This window comes from Panulirus ornatus, chromosome 16 (genome assembly GCF_036320965.1).
Source record: "Panulirus ornatus isolate Po-2019 chromosome 16, ASM3632096v1, whole genome shotgun sequence".
Classification (NCBI taxonomy): domain Eukaryota; kingdom Metazoa; phylum Arthropoda; class Malacostraca; order Decapoda; family Palinuridae; genus Panulirus; species Panulirus ornatus.
Window position 1 is genome coordinate 14000937 of NC_092239.1, and position 17383 is coordinate 14018319.

General features: G+C 41.5%; 1 protein-coding gene across 4 annotated transcripts in view; it reads right to left on the reverse strand.

Annotated features, from left to right (window-relative positions):
- Positions 1-17383, reverse strand: part of LOC139754164 (ras-related and estrogen-regulated growth inhibitor-like protein) — a 392942-nt gene that overhangs the window by 52053 nt on the left and 323506 nt on the right. Inside the window, exon 1 of one of the 4 annotated variants that reach the window (XM_071671329.1) lies at positions 13359-13938. The exons of the other annotated variants lie outside the window; for them this stretch is intronic. Within the exon in view, the coding sequence (XP_071527430.1) occupies positions 13359-13381 (23 nt within the window). The 5' untranslated portion in view covers positions 13382-13938. Of the gene's footprint in view, positions 1-13358; positions 13939-17383 lie in introns of those variants that run through there. 4 annotated transcript variants of the gene reach the window in all.

A 17383-nucleotide genomic window follows, 5' to 3' on the forward strand; every position in this document is an offset into this window, starting at 1 on the left:
GGTCAGGATGCTCTTAGAAAGAAAACATATTGTTTGGTGTGGGATCAACAAAGACGTAATACATGAAAACTAATGTAATTCGAAAGTTGATGTGCTTTTTCAAAAGATATCCACACTATATTGTGAATCAGTTTTCTTTGTATTTTGGTTTCTGTTAGGTGGCCCACTTCGAAATATAGCATACGATATTTTTCTAAGCACAGAAAACATGTAAAGGTTTCGTATCGACATTCGTTAACGATCTAGTGCCAGGGATTTCTGGGTTAAAAACAGACGGAAAAGTCTGAAATGAAAAAAATCATACCAGAAATTCACTGGTCTGAAAAACAAGAAAATCATGAACTGCATAAATATGCAAGAGCAATTCCCAGAATGACATGGATGCAGCGTTTCCAGACCATTCCCAAAAGACATACTAAAAATATCTCCTGATTGATGTCAAGCACATTCATTTTATTAAATTTTTAATTTTTTTTTTTTTTTTGCAAACGTATCGATCGGTATAGAAAATAACATAACAACCAGGAGTGGGGCGCTTACGTCACGGAGCGTAACATTCTCTTACGACAGTCTACAAGTCTTCTTAAATATTTATTTCTTCGTAGTGTTTAACTTTGCATCATGTGGCTTTCAATAACACGGATAATCTGGTTCATGCTGTGCTTCTTTAGCTTGTGAAACAAATGTTTGCAAGTCGCTGGATGTAATGATTTACAGTTGGTTAAGACTGATTAAGCCTCAAGCCAAACGTGCAAAAATCAATATAAGAGAGGTACATTTATGGGATCTAACTGCTATCAACAACCAATGGTCATTAAACCTGACTCCTTACCGTTCGTTAGATATAAAGTGAAAAAAAAAATACTTGTTTTTAATGAAGACGTTTTTGTTAAAGACCTGCCAGGCTTTAGCCTAGCAGCCTAGCATGTGCCCTAGCCTATACACAACTGCCCTAGCCTATACACAACACGCCTCCTTCCCCCACTCCCTTTCGCCCCTTTTACAAGGGATGGTTAATTGGACTGCATGGGTTGATAAAAGTCATTCCTGTCAATATAGAATACAACGATCAATCGGAAAAATATGGAACACCCTAAGATGCTCAAGGAAATGTTGAAGTCCCGTACACGCTCTTACTGCATACATGGTCCTTCTGTGTTTACGAAAATTGGCTGGTTGGTTAGCAGTTGTCATGCCTATTAACTGTCAGAAGTCATTAAGGTCATGACCATCAGACCAAAAAAAAAAATCTTTAACACCTTCGTCAGGTTAAAAAATAATTCCAAGACCAAATGTACTCTTCACTTTGTACATAACGTAGCCAATGTTTCGAAAAGACGTTTCCACAGATTAGCTTCTTTCTAAGAAAAACAAAAAAAAAAAACTCAATATCGTCTGCTGACTTATAGTACTATTTAAAACAGGTTCGGGAACGGATTACCTTGACTCGAAATCTTACAGAGTAAACTTAATGATGCAACACACGAGCATTTTCACGTGGCAGGATGATTTCAATCGTGTAGTTTTAAGTTTGGATTACTTAATCCTACCCAGCGGGAATAAGAAGAAGCTCGAAGATGAACATGGGGTTTCAAGGCTGAGGAGAGAGAGAGAGAGAGAGAGAGAGAGAGAGAGAGAGAGAGAGAGAGAGAGAGAGAGAGAGAGAGAGAGAGAGAGAGAGAGAGAATATGGAGTTGTTAGATGAGATCAAACAATGAACATCGTAACGAAAGTGATCAAAGCCTATTAGACCCTAAATCTAATGTTCTTTAGTCCACAAAGACTTGTATATCTTTATCGTTTTATGATATAATCAATTAGATGATAGGCTCTAAAAATTTGGCAAGCAGGTGCGGCCATATTACTAAGGTTGTAAATAAACAGAACCAAAATAGGCACAACAAATTCCTAGGATCTATTAATGCAGTATACCAGTTTTTTTTTTTATTGAAATTTGACAATATCCCGAATTATGAGGTAATGGCTATAGAAGACAATGTCCTAGACTACGAGGTCACGGCTATGGAGTTTATTAAATGATAAACCAATAACAAAACCTCTTCATTTTTTTTTTCTCTCTTTCTAAAGAGTCATTACAAATCAATGTTTGATTCAGGTTTTATGGGTTACTGTGTCCACAGTTCATAGTTGATGTCCGTGACAAAATCATGTCATTTCCCTGATCTGCCAACCCCCTTATAGACGGTAATGATTTGTGTAAAGAGTTTACGTTTGGAGACTAAACCTTTTTCTCTTTTTTTTTTTCCTGGATTCAGAATCCGAAAAAAGCTGATTGACTCCCTAATTTTTCATAAACTCATTAATTTTTCTCTTTCATACTTGTTCGCTGTTTCCTGCGTTAACGAAGTAGCTCTAGATCCAAACGAAAAAAAGAGGTCGCATTAGCTCAAACCCATTTTCGAGTTGTCATGTGCAACGCACCAAAACCACAGCTCCCAATTCAGAACCAGTCCCCACAGACCTTTCCATACTTCTCTCCGGCAGTTTCATATGCCCTGGTTCGGTTTATTAACAGCACGTCGACCCCTGTATACCACGTCGTTCCAATTCACTCTGTCCCATGCACGCTTTTCACCCTCCCGCTTATTAAGGCTCCAATCTCTATAATTCCATCCGTCCATGTTCAATTTGGTCTTGTCCTTCCCTCCACTTCTGACACATATAACCTTTGTCAGCTTTTACCCACTTATTCTATAACCTCTTAAGCTAACGCTCTTCAGCTCTCTCAATCACATTCGTCTCAGTTACCACACCTCTCTCCTACCCTTTTACTACTTACTCAATCAGACCACCTCACACAACATAGTGTCCTTAAACATTTCACATCCAACACCTCCGTCTTCTCCGCACATCCACATCTATAGCTCATTCGTACAACAAGTAAATGTCCGAAGGATAATTTGGAACTTCATTTAACTGTAAAAGAAATGAAACGAAATCTGAGGATACAATAATTGATCGGAAAATTTAGGAAGAATGCTTTGAAAGGAATCCTCTTTTTAAAGGTTCTTATCTGGATATTTTAAGAAGTAGCGCTTCTAAGTTACGTTTTCTCAGCCCAGTGAGGCATGATACATCTAAATGTTTCAGTAGCTACAGCTCCTAGAATAGCCATCATTTTACCCAACTATTCAATGTAAAATAACGTTTAAAAAACGCACCCTAAACTTAGGTAAAGGATCATTTTGGGCGTTTGTTTTCTATGGCGTTATTTACTTCAGTCAACCAGAAAATTTCGTGTAAAACCTGGATGTCTTGAAGGTGTTCCACTCAGGAAAACAAAATGAGTTTGTTATGACTTTCCTCTTCGTTAAAGTCAATAAATAAACAAGTGATTCTTAACTGTTCACAGACCCAGCCAGATTTTGAAATGATGTACAAATTGTGCCAACACCTGCGTCAACAGTTCTGGCATATCTGAAAATAGCTGGCTGATGACCGTAGATTTCTGAGCGATACATATAGACATGCAATCTGGTTGATAGGCTAACTCAAATCCCAAAGCGCAAACTAAAAATCCGAAAAAATATTTTCATGAATTCATCGACAATATATATATATATATATATATATATATATATATATATATATATATATATATATATATATATATATATATATATATTCATTGAAAGCACGTCTACCCCAGTATACCACAACGTTCCAGTTCACTCTATTCCTTGAACGCCTTTCACCCTCCTGCATGTTCAGGCCCCGATCGCTCAAAATCTTTTTCACTCCATCCATTCACTCCTTATATATAATTTTTTGCTTTAAGCTACGAAATTTGTCACGATTTAACGAGTTGATTAAATTTCTTCCTCTGATTCATCACACTGGAAGGTACATGAACTTGCGAGCACATACGTAAATAGAGAATCCAATAATCTGATAAAACTGATATTTTTCGTCAGGCTCCCCGAGGAAAACATAGATCAATCTATGAAAATATACGTTGGCTGTTTGATCACAACATGCGTGAGGTTGATGACCAGATGAGAGGATTATATGTCGAAAATATTATTGATCTGAATCATGATTTTATTTACATAATCTGCAGTCACTCGTGTGAACAAGAGGTGTTTAACCTGAAAAGCCCATTAACACAGAACCAATTCTCGAAAAATTGTCTCATATAATGTCGATAATCTATGGAACACGTAAGAATGCCTTTAAGACATAATGCTTTACGAAAATACACTCACGGATAAACTATGAATACACATGGCCAACTTGCATACAACCTGTTCACCGGTATTTCAAGAGGAGCAACGTGAGGGACACAGAACTGGTTTAGTAAAGTGGCTGGTGCAAATAATATTAGCCCCGTCCGTTATCACCGTTGGACTGGAGCGATGACACAGAGCATGATGAAGTGTGGGAGTAACTAAAATAATATGTAGACCAACTACACAGCAAGTTGATTGACCTCATTATTTCTTCACGTCTAAGAATACATACATAAAACAGAGACAGAGCACCCAAGTTACTAAAATCTGAAAGTAGGACTTCCAATTAGTTTTGCAAACTTTGCGTCATTCACTTCTGAACTTTAGTTGAGCCCTCGTTGCAAAAAAAAAAAAAAAGGAAAAAAATATATATATGTATAAAGAAAAAATCGTGAAGCCCCCAAAACAAATTGTGGTTTCCGGCGCCGCGGGCGTGGGGGATGGGGGAATTTTTTCTTTTTTTCTTTTATCACCTCGACACTTGCCTGGCAGAGGGAAGTGATGACCTATTTTAGGTCAATGGTCTACTCTAGTAGTGAACATCGTTAGGGTAAACTGTGATGATCTGTAAAAGACTCGCTGTAACATCTTTGCACGTCTTCACGAAAGAGAGAGAGCAATGTACATATGTATGTGACTGATACTCTTGTATTACCTTGCGTAATCACAGTAAACAAATGAGAACAAATTTTTTCAATAAAACAGATCGAAATCTGTCAATGACATCAACAGTCATATGGGTATTACCGTGAACTTTACATTAAAACGCTATGTTCAGCTTACTGGAACTCAACGCATTGGCAAACTTGATTTGAAAGCTCGCTAGCTTTTAGTTCATTATGAAATGGAGAAAAAAAATAGGCTAAAACTTTTGAAATTCATAAGATCAATATTTCAGTATATTCTCGAATCTATTGTTGCTGACACAGAGGCTTATCCCACACAGAGAGATGCCTTACGTGATGAATGTAGGTCGCCTGGCCACGGCTTGTCAACAAACAGGCGAATCAGAATCTTCCACTGGGGTGCACTAGATGTTGCTCACGTTTTCTCTCATATTTCCCATTTTTTCTTTCTCCCTCTGATTTGGTTCTTGCCAGAGCGCCAAATACCCCTTTTTTTTTTTTTTTCAAATTTCTAATAGAATATTAGGAATTAAAGAATAAATTCGATGCCTTGTTCCTGGTATAGTAAATACCTATTAGTATTATGTAATGAAATCTATAACTGTTTGCGAAGCACCTTCGTCCATTACTGCGTCAAATGCCATTTAGGCCTTGGGAGGTACGCTCTCAGTGATACACCATACTGTCGTTAAATTCATCCTCTACTCTCTCTCTCCTTCCTTGCTTGTACACGAAACGAGGGGAGAGCCTTGTTTACGATATTCCCCCTAACGTAAGTTCGTGTTGAACTCCTCCCGTAATCCATTATGAAAATATATTCATATGTATATTAATTTGATTATCGATGCGCTATAACCTAGATATAATCTCGCAGAATATATTTTGTGTGTGTGTGTGTGTGTGTGTGTGTGTGTGTGTGTGTGTGTGTGTGTGTGTGTGTGTAAATATTTACTGACAAACGAGTGTTTATTCTACACTGTAAAGAAGGAAGAGCAAGAGGAATAGAGAGGAAACACATTGTGGACAAGGCAAGTGAAAATACGAAACTCTCATAATTTATCTGACCCAACCGCCAGGTAAAGAACAATTGATCATCGCGAGTTAATCAACGGTGAGGGACATTATGAGGAGCTGAATGGTGAGGTCCCTGTGTGTGTGTGTGTGTGTACCGGTGAAGGACGAATCACCTCATCACTACCTGTATGGCGTATGGGCTCAAGACCTCAAGAACACCAAGGCATGACGACGAGTCTGGCTAGGATGGCACCTCCGCGCAAGCCTGTCAGCGAGCGCTACCCGCCACAACTCGGAGGAGGAGGAGGAGGGATGGTACGAAGGAAGTGGAGAAAATCAAAATGTTTTTCCCCAGACGAAGACAACGAGGAAAACGCAAGAACAACGGTGTGTAAATCATTGGAGAAGATGATTTAGGGAAAATTGATGTAGACGAGAAATTTCATGGAAAACTGATGAATAACCGCACGGAAGAAATTTCGTGCGTTGTTGGCAGTATGGGTTATGAGGGTCGTGGATAACAACAGCTGGACTTGTGGGATCGTATGAGCTCTGGCATAGTGGAAAAAGAAGTGGATAATTGTGTTGCTGGAACTCCAGACGGCATGTGACGGATTCCCCCATAGGAGCTACGTTCACATGAAAGGAAGACTCCTTCATCGTACTGGAAAAAACATCACAAAGAAAAGATAATAGATTCATTAATGGTTCCTTGGCCTTCATGCCTATCGACTGACTGTCAGGGTCATTAAGGCCATCAATTGAAAATCAACCTTTTCTAACAGGGGCACAGCCAAAAGGGGAATATCGAAACAGGCTCTTCCAGGATTTTCCAGATACCTGGCTAATGAAAACCAGACTAAGTAAAAAGACGAAGATGAGACACAGTGATACAAGGCCAGACCATCACCAATAACAGGGACCTGTGTGTGTGAGAGGGACTTGAGCGGTTTCACACACTGTCCACTCTGTCTCTCGATGGCTAAATCAGGAAGACGGTGAAGAAGGCAAAATGGAGAGCAGTCACTGTCAAACTGCCTCCAGGTTCAGAGACAGGCAGGTAGGCGTTTAGAAAACTCATTTACAACATCAGACCAAATCAACGTATTCATGGCGTTGGCTCAGCTCATTTCACGCGACCAGACGCGTTTCTTAAACCTGGACCTAAGGAAGAGAAGCTTAGCTTCTAAAAGCAATTAGAAGCCTTTGGAAAGAGGGAGAAGTGGATTTCACTCTGCATAGTTCACCAAAATCGGAGTAAATCGTTAAAGTACAGGACGTTAGGCATAACCTTCACAACAGCAGCGACAAAGGACGAATGGAACAAGAGGTGGAAGATGTAATGAAGAGAGTTACCATTACGAAGAATGGGAGATTGGTTGATAAAGAAAGTGAATCAAGATGAGAGTAAAACTTCCACCTGATACGGACAACTTGATGATTATGCACATGAAAGAAACAATCACATATCTACCAAATGGCGTCCTAGCTTCGTCGCTTCATTGTATATCAACTGACTGTTATATTTCTCTCTTGTGTCTCCCCTGATGATGTGATTATTACACGAAAGTGCACTTGGGAACTTTTCGTGTTTCATTTTCCCCGTGGACTCATAGGAATATATATATATATATATATATATATATATATATATATATATATATATATATATATATATATATATATATATATATATATATATATATATTTATATATATATATATATATATATATATATATATATATATATATATATATATATATATATATATATATATATATATATACCATGGAGACATCACACACCCCTGCCGCAAACCTACATTCACTGAGAACCAATCACTTTCCTCTCTTCCTACACGTACACATGCCTTACATCCTCGATAAAAACTTTTCACTGCTTCTAACAACTTGCCTCCCACACCATATATTCTTAATACCTTCCACAGAGCATCTCTATCAACTCTATCATATGCCTTCTCCAGATCCATAAATGCTACATACAAATCCATTTGCTTTTCTAAGTATTTCTCACATACATTCTTCCAAGCAAACACCTGATCCACACATCCTCTACCACTTCTGAAACCACACTGCTCTTCCCCAATCTGATGCTCTGTACATGCCTTCACCCTCTCAATCAATACCCTCCCATATAATTTGCCAGGAATACTCAACAAACTTATACCTCTGTAATTTGAGCACTCACTCTTATCCCCTTTGCCTTTGTACAATGGCACTATGCCTCCATGGTTGTTTAATTTGTTTATGGATGGGGTTGTTAGGGAGGTGAATGCAAGAGTTTTGGAAAGAGGGGCAAGTATGAAGTCTGTTGGGGATGAGAGAGCTTGGGAAGTGAGTCAGTTGTTGTTCGCTGATGATACAGCGCTGGTGGCTGATTCATGTGAGAAACTGCAGAAGCTGGTGACTGAGTTTGGTAAAGTGTGTGAAAGAAGAAAGTTAAGAGTAAATGTGAATAAGAGCTAGGTTATTAGGTACAGTAGGGTTGAGGGTCAATTCAATTGGGAGGTGAGTTTGAATGGAGAAAAACTGGAGGAAGTGAAGTGTTTTAGATATCTGGGAGTGGATCTGGCAGCGGATGGAACCATGGAAGCGGAAGTGGATCATAGGATGGGGGAGGGGGCGAAAATTCTGGGAGCCTTGAAGAATGTGTGGAAGTCGAGAACATTATCTCGGAAAGCAAAAATGGGTATGTTTGAAGGAATAGTGGTTCCAACAATGTTGTATGGTTGCGAGGCGTGGACTATGGATAGAGTTGTGCGCAGGAGGATGGATGTGCTGGAAATGAGATGTTTGAGGACAATGTGTGGTGTGAGGTGGTTTGATCGAGTAAGTAACGTAAGGGTAAGAGAGATGTGTGGAAATAAAAAGAGCGTGGTTGAGAGAGCAGAAGAGGGTGTTTTGAAATGGTTTGGTCACATGGAGAGAATGAGTGAGGAAAGATTGACCAAGAGGATATATGTGTCGGAGGTGGAGGGAACGAGGAGAAGAGGGAGACCAAATTGGAGGTGGAAAGATGGAGTGAAAAAGATTTTGTGTGATCGGGGCCTGAACATGCAGGAGGGTGAAAGGAGTGCAAAGAATAGAGTGAATTGGAGCGATGTGGTATACCGGGGTTGACGTGCTGTCAGTGGATTGAATCAAGGCATGTGTATGGGGGTGGGTTGGGACATTTCTTTCGTCTGTTTCCTTGCGCTACCTCGCAAACGCGGGAGACAGCGGCAAAAAAAAAAAAAAAAAAAAAGATATATATATATATATATATATATATATATATATATATATATATATATATATATATATATATATATATCTTTTTTGTTCTTTTTACATTGAAGGTTCCAGTCGTGGATAATATGTCCACATCAAGGCCGGGCCCCATATGAAATATTGAGAAGATTATGAAAGGGGAAAAGAAAGGAAGAAGCAAAATATTTACGAATTTTGGAGAAAGTGAGAAATAAATAAAATGGTTTTTAAAATGTTCCAGTTCCCAGCCACCGTTAAGGACACGGGAGGGAAGAGAGTCCCAAAGTTTCGACGTGTAGGGAAAGAAACAGATATCAAAACGGCCCACCCTTGAGATGCCCACGGCCACATGAAGTTGGCTATATAGTTTACAGTAAGCTGCCTGCTGGACTGCGTAACTATTTCAGCTTTAGAAAAACACTACCAAAAACGCGGATTTAGTGTGCAGGTCAACAGAGCCGAGTGCTCCAGTCACTTTCCGACCTGAACGACAAACAACAGACTCTCTCTGTCTCTCTCTGTCTGTCTGTCTGTCTGTCTGTCTGTCTCTCTCTCTCTCTCTCTCTCTCTCTCTCTCTCTCTCTCTCTCTCTCTCTCTCTCTCTCTCTCTCTCTCTCTCTCTCAGGCAAACACACTCAATGACAAAGGCGAGGTTGAATTAAACAAGATCTGACGGAAATTCGCGTCTCTCCTTCACTTCACTCACGACACTAAAGACTCCTCCTGTCCTCGCTGGGTGACCGTTCGCTCGCCCGAGACCTACCTCCGGCCTGAGCAGCTTTTGATCTCACAACCTTAATTTCTCCGTCACCAAAGATCACAATCTAAACACTGAAGGACTCTTAGGGAATTTATCTCTTCTTATTTTCCTCTGCTCGTGATGGCACAGAGAGAGAGAGAGAGAGAGAGAGAGAGAGAGAGAGAGAGAGAGAGAGAGAGAGAGAGAGAGAGAGAGAGAGAGAGAGAGAGAGAGAGAGAGACATTCCAAGGTCATCAGCATGAGATGATACAGTTGAAAACAACAGCTAATTATAATCTTGTAGGTGAAAGGTATTATCGTTAATGCTATGAGCCAACACGTGTTGTATAACAGGGATGATCAAAGAGATGGAAAGCAGTATTAAACGGTGAGGATGCTTTCGATTTGTCACGCTGGGTACGAGGCAAATTTTCGAACCGAACATACCTGGATGACAAACGCTTTCAGCGCAACAATTCGTACCCTTGTACCACAACCCCACTCCTCTCACTCCCTTCTCCTTTCCTTCCCCTCCCACCTGCTCCAACCTTCGTCTCCACGAGCGAGCAGCTCAACCCAAACTTAGCCAAGTATCTTTATATTTTTCTCTCGTAGTTTTCTTCAGCTGGGATGAGTGTCGTCACTGTGTGTGTGTGTGTGTGTGTGTGTGTGTGTGTGTGTGTGTGTATACTCTAAAGACATCCTCCTTGGATCTCATCATGATTAATCGTTCGCTTTGCTTCGGCAAACTGTGCTCTGAACTTGCAGCAAAGGTTCGTAAATTCATTATAACGAAGATGGTGATAATGCAACGTAGCGTTGGTACGTGGAGTAGCGTAACCTCACAACACGGGCTGACTCTAGTTGTGTGAAAGGTTCACAACAAGGAGAGGAGGTTGTGATGTAGGGAGAGTTTTAAACATCAGTGGGGAAAAGGGGGTTCATTAAACTGGCTATGATGGAAGGGTTTGGTGCTGCGAAAGTTTACAAAACAAAGCAAAACAGCTGTAAAGCTACATCAGCAAACAAAACACACACACACACACACACACACACACACACACACACACACACACACACACACATATACATTCCGGTGTTTGGTATACTGTAAACAAGAGCGGATGAACACTATGAACTTATGTCATGTTCGTAAACAATTAGGCTTGCTTCGGTGACACACTTACAGCGAAAAAAAAGGGGAAAATATCTTTATGGCGCTGAAGTGGGTCAGTTGGCTCAAATGTTAGAGCCACGAACGTCTGTATTACGTCGAAGGCCTCCCGTCACCGACATACGTAGGTTCTTAAATGGGAAATATAGAAAATGACTCAAAGGAAAACGTAGCGAAGTGGAGAGAGAGAGAGAGAGAGAGAGAGAGAGAGAGAGAGAGAGAGAGAGAGAGAGAGAGAGAGAGAGAGAGAGAGAGAGAGAGAGAGAGAGAGAGAGAGAGAGAGAGAGAGAGAGAGAGAGAGAGAGAGAGAGAGAGAGAGAGAGAGAGAGAGAGAGAGAGAGAGAGAGAGAGAGGAAAATATAGTCCAAAAAGTTTGGGAGGATTCAGTCAAACCTGCCTTTTCGAAAAGGCAGGTGCAGTCCGGGTATGTGTGTAGTCCTGACATACATATATCTTTGTGTTGTCACCACTGACCTCGATTGAAAAAAGCTTGCTGGAAACTGGAGAGAGAGAGAGAGAGAGCTAGCACTCATGGCGCACTTTATTCGACGAGAGTCGAGTATATTCTATCATTGTCAAGATTAGAGTGACTGTCGTTATGAGAGACTTGTGTGGCTGGAGGCTTGAGACCGAATTAAGGAATCGAGTCACATCAGCCACACCCACACTTAAGGGTGTTAAGAAACGTCACATCTACTGTATGTGAAGTGGTCACACACACACACACACACACCCACACCCCCCCTTATACGGTTTTCCCATCTGCTACAGGGTAGGTCATTGACCAGCTAAATCCTCAGAGACAAAACTGTAACTTTCCAAGACAAGAGAACAATAGAAATACGTCACAGAAGACTAGAGGACCTAGGTGCTGGTGGACGGTGAAGGGGCGCGCTTCCCCCAGGGAAAGACACTACGATTTCTCTGATACTAGATACTGGAGAGTAATCTATGAGAGAGGTTGAAGCCTATCAGTCTTTTTCCATCTCTTTTTTTCTATACAAACAGACTCTAATACGGGAGGGTTTTACTGTCCATTCCAATGTTTTATCTTCTCTTTTCAGGCAAGTCGAAGTATAAGTCCCGACCATAACCTTTGGTGTATTTAGGTATACTGATCTACTTATCTACATACAGTACTCGAGACTGGTGCCTGGTTCTGTGTGTGTGTGTGTGTGTGTGTGTGTGTGTGTGTGTGTGTGTGTGTGTACATGTGGGCCATCAAGACGTGCTGATCTTCGCAGTCTGTTTAGCTCTGGTCAAGAAGTTTGGATTCAGGTCGTGACACTGAAATTAATTACCAGCTCGCGTGGTCAGAGTCGCGTCCACTGCCCGTGTTGATGGCTGCCCCGGTAGAACACCTTAGTAAGACACTATGTGTTGGCCACACACTAAAGTCTGGTGGTGGGATTGTCTGAAATCGTTAGATACTGTTTGTGATATTAGTTGGTTCCACTGTCATGTTGCACTCTAGTGTTGGTTGGTGAAAGGAGGTTTCATGTTCGAGAGTTATTTGGCAATACTGATGTATTATTATCTACGTGGAGTTGGTATTACTGATGTATTATATTCTGGTGTTAATGGGGCATCGCTGATGTATTAGACTGGGTCTAACTGATGTCAGTGATGTATTGTACCCTGGCGTTAGAACTATTAATGTATTATGTCCTGTAGTATCCACTTTGTTAGTGGATACTACTAACATACTATCCTTTACCGTTAGGTAGGAGTAACGAAATACTTTACTTTGGTATTAGTTAGTAACACAGATGAATGAAATCCTGATGTTAGTGGGTTACAAATGTACTCTCGTGTTAGTTGGTAACTTTACTGCGTGAGAATATGTATCTATCTATCAAATCACACCAACAAGCGTCCTGTGGAATTGACAATGTCAGTTGAAAAATTTTACGTTTCCAGAATAACTCTTTAAGAATCTTAGCAAATATTTCGAAAAGATGATTATCATTCGTATTTCTATCACTGTAAGTCACGTGTTCGTAAGCACTGCAGAACACTGTTCTTTCTAACACTGGTGTTCTTAAGCGGGACATCTTCCCTTCAAGTTCTCAAAGCCCCAAGTCCACAACAGCCTAGGTAGGATCAACCTGTTATACCTGTACAATATATATACACAACACTCGGACGTTCATGCGACTGAGAGAAGGCACGTGATACTGAGCATGGATTTGAGAGACGTGGCAAGGCTTGGCATTGTCGCAAAATCTACGCCACGGGAGGAAAGATGTAGGAAAATTCGGGGCGTCAAGTCGTCACGCACTCACCCGAACTTGGTGTCGAGGACCATCTTGGTGCGGGTCTCGCCCACGCAGCCACACTTCAGCTCGCTAACTCTCTTGACGCACCAGCTAAAATTACCAGTTGTGTGTCTCTGTCTTTCTCTCTGTCTCTCACTTAACCTCAAACCTCCAGGTGTCTCTTCTTCACGTCCAGCACACTCCTAGTTCTTGTGTTCTCTCACTTCGGTGTGTTTCCAAACCACTGACTCCTAGAAGCTTACGAATTGTAGACTTTGATCGCCACTCTTTTGCGTTCGTCGACCCACGAGTCTAAACACCAAATTTCTTTTCCCCCGTTTCTCCTTGCAAGCACTGTCGTCCTCTATGTGTGATCCTGATCAAGAGAATTCTTCTTCTTCTTCTTCTACTTCAGCAGAGGATCGTGTAGGTGGTGGGGGAGGGAGGATGATCCGTGGTTGTGGCAGAGCTCGCGGTGGACGAGGGTCACGGCGAGGAACCCCGTGCGATAGCGTGGTGACGGTGGCACGAGAGATACTGTTTTCTCTCGGTCGCTGTGGTACTGGTAGTAATTTTAACTGACCGGGCCCGCATGGGGCGCCTTGGCCTCCTACTCACCAAGAGATACTAAACCTTCCCTCTCTAGCCACCACCCTACCTCTACTACTAGACGAATGAAAACTGGAGAAGACATAATACATTTTTTTTTGAACCGGAGTAAACTTTCACATAAGTATACTAAAGAAAAAAAGAGAGAAAAAAAGATGAAAATTTCACGCGATGCACAATTTGGTAAATGAAATGAATTGTCGGCAACCCACAGGGCCCATTGCCTTGCGAGGCTACAAAGTCAACGTGCCAACACAGGAGGGGAAAGACCCACACTACAGAGGAAACAGCCAAAAAATCTACTGTTCTAAAGCTTTAAACAGACGTAGAAAATATCGTTGGATGAGAGTGAGTCACACGCAAGACGGTGTTCTACACTTTACCACATCTTCGGATACGCTTGTATCAAGGTCAGTCTAACTGTAAAAAGTATGTATTGTCCTCATTTTTTAACGTGTATTGTCATCAGTTCTTAACATGTATTGTCCTCAGTTCTTAACATGTATTGTCCTCAGTTCTTAACATGTATTGTCCTCAGTTCTTTACGTGTATTGCCCTCATTCCTTAACCACTTTAGCCAGACCGGGCGCCTTCTAAGTCAGACGGAGCGACCCGTAAGTACGATGGCCAGGCCTTTTAACTTGACCTTTCAGGGTCGTATGGAAAGCCACACCATCATACCCCAAGGTCGTAACATCGTAGGCAATAGATCAAAACCCTCTCCCACTCCCGACCCCGACACTCAGGTGGGTAATATACCTGCCCTCGTCAGTGGCAGTCCACTACCTACGAGAGAGAGAGAGAGAGAGAGAGAGAGAGAGAGAGAGAGAGAGAGAGAGAGAGAGAGAGAGAGAGAGAGAGAGAGAGAGAGAGAGTGCGCGTGCATGCGTGCGTGCGTGTGTGTGTGTGAGAGAGAGAGAGAGAGAGAGAGAGAGAGAGAGAGAGAGAGAGAGAGAGAGAGAGAGAGAGAGTGCGTGCATGCGTGTGTGTGCGTGTGTGTGTGTGTGTGTGTGTGTGTGTGTGTGTGTGTGTGTGTGTGTCTGCCAGTCAGGTAGAACATGTTATAATCCTTCCCTAGTGATAGTACGTCAGTGAAGTAAGGATATGAATGATCACAAGCAATATTCACACCCGGTACAGACACAAGCAAAAGGACATTATAATCATAATAAAAACCTTAACTGAAGTCATTCAATTTCGCCATCACGCCACCACCTCCGTTCAAACCCAACGTGGAAAACTGAAATCTTAACATGCAAATAATTGCAACGCTTGGCTCTCTTTCCTCACTCCATCTAATAAGCGATACAGTTCCGGTAGTAATAGGAAATTTGTGATGTAGATTACGTGGGGCTTCCGAGACACAGACTGGAGAGGGTGGGTATACTGAACATAGTTATAGTAACACTGTGATGAATTGTAGCGTTTGGAAAATCGGTTTCAGGGAACGAATTAGATTCTAAAAGAGATTTATACGAAGAAACTGCATTTGTGCACTACTGATTTTGACCAGGTTCCTACTGCTTTCGTATTCTGAGAGGAAAAGAGAAAAAGCGACAAAACCAGAGAAATGAAGTTTAAAGAATCTAAACTTATGTCACACCGTTTCAAATGTTTTCGCAGATGTCGAACACCAAGACAAACGATTCACCAAAATCCCTGAGCGAGGCGAGGGCTGGAGGTAGGTCACGTAGGAGAGAGAGGATCAACGATAGACATAACACAGCAAAAGCTATCTTGGTTAACGAGGGGAAAGAGAGAATGTGATTCTAAATGTTCAAGAACGTGAGGGTTGGGTAGAGTTTCAAAGACTACGGAAACGACCAAAGTGAAAGCGACAGGGCGATAAATGAATATATTTCGGATCAGAATCTCTTCTGTTCTGATACCATCAGTTGGAGAGTCTGGTGAATAACATGAATAGTGCCAGGATACCGTGGTGGATCATGGTGTCATTTTTCGTCTTATCAACAGAGGACAACGGTTCAGTCTTTGGGGCACGACATTGCGATCCCTCGATATTATGGTCCCGTAAGAGATCGGGTCAAACGCCTTCCAATCATAACGAAGGAGAGTCGAAGCCTCGAAAACGTGTCGAAATTCATATCCTTAACACACACACACACACACACACACACACACACACACACACACACACACACAACGCTTGAACACCAGTCATGGTCCACAGACTCAGCCTACAAAATAATGAAAAAAAAAAGGATTCCTCTCGATCGAAGCTTAATCATCACCTGTTCGCTCAATGAAACTGTGTTTGCTATCTTGATGGTTCTGCCAAAATCAGGAGGAGGAGGAGGAGGAGGAGGAGCAACATAAAACTCGAGTCGGAACAGGTCTATTTAACAAGTCTCGAACATAACACAATAACTCTAGCGAGTTTATGCCTCATTCAACTAAATTTTAATTAACATATTTGCAAGGAAATCCCGTATGACTTCACTGGTTACTTATATGTCTTTTCATTTTCCTCTTAAAAAGACTTTGTTACATCTCAGTCAAAAGGTTTACAGCACAATGAATGCACTTCCTTATGCAAACAAAAATATATCCATATCAGTGTAAAAATGATTTGCATATATTTCCACTCTACATCGTGAAGGTTTAAATGCCCAATGTTTTGATATCGTAAATACATTATAGACGAACTCACAGAGAAATAAAAAGCTTACGATTGCTTCACATCTAAGCGATCATTACTTACAGATACCCTCTTCCCAGGAAATACGACAGCAAATAAAACATATGCATATAATAATGACTTTAAACAGTAAACAACCGCACCTCTCTACCTAGACATAAATTCCACAACACCAGACATAAACCCAATCCAAAACTATTCCCCCCCCAGGCATGTACGAGTCACTAAGCTTTCTCGTCTGTGATCGGAACATCACCAGCATCTCTGTACCATAATAACACCGAGTCAGTATATCACAAGAGTCTTCATGAACCCAAGGGGCCACCCCCATACTGAACACGTGTACCTCAAAACACCGAACACGTGTACCTCAACAGTCTTGCATGTCAGAGACGTGTGGTCCTGCCGTGTGAAAGAAGTGCCTGGTTCTCTGGCCAAATATACGTCCATTAGCTTGTTGTAGCATGACGAGGACGTCTCGATAGATATCATAAGTATATGACCAAAAGCTGTCGCTGTAACCCTTGGCTTAGTCCCAAGACTGGTAGGGAGTCTGGGTTCCCCCTTACACTAAGCCAGTGTACCTGAGGGAAATGCGTGTCTGCTGAGCCATGCCAGTGACTGGTCGCTGGGTAATGTTGTGTGGGTTTATGGATCCCAGGGGAGCGCAGAGCAGTCAGCCCCTCATCTTAAGCTCCCATACCGTCCCGTTGGACACACCCATCAGAAAATCAGAGATGTTGATGGGTAAAATGAATGACGTATTACCTCGTCATGTACATCA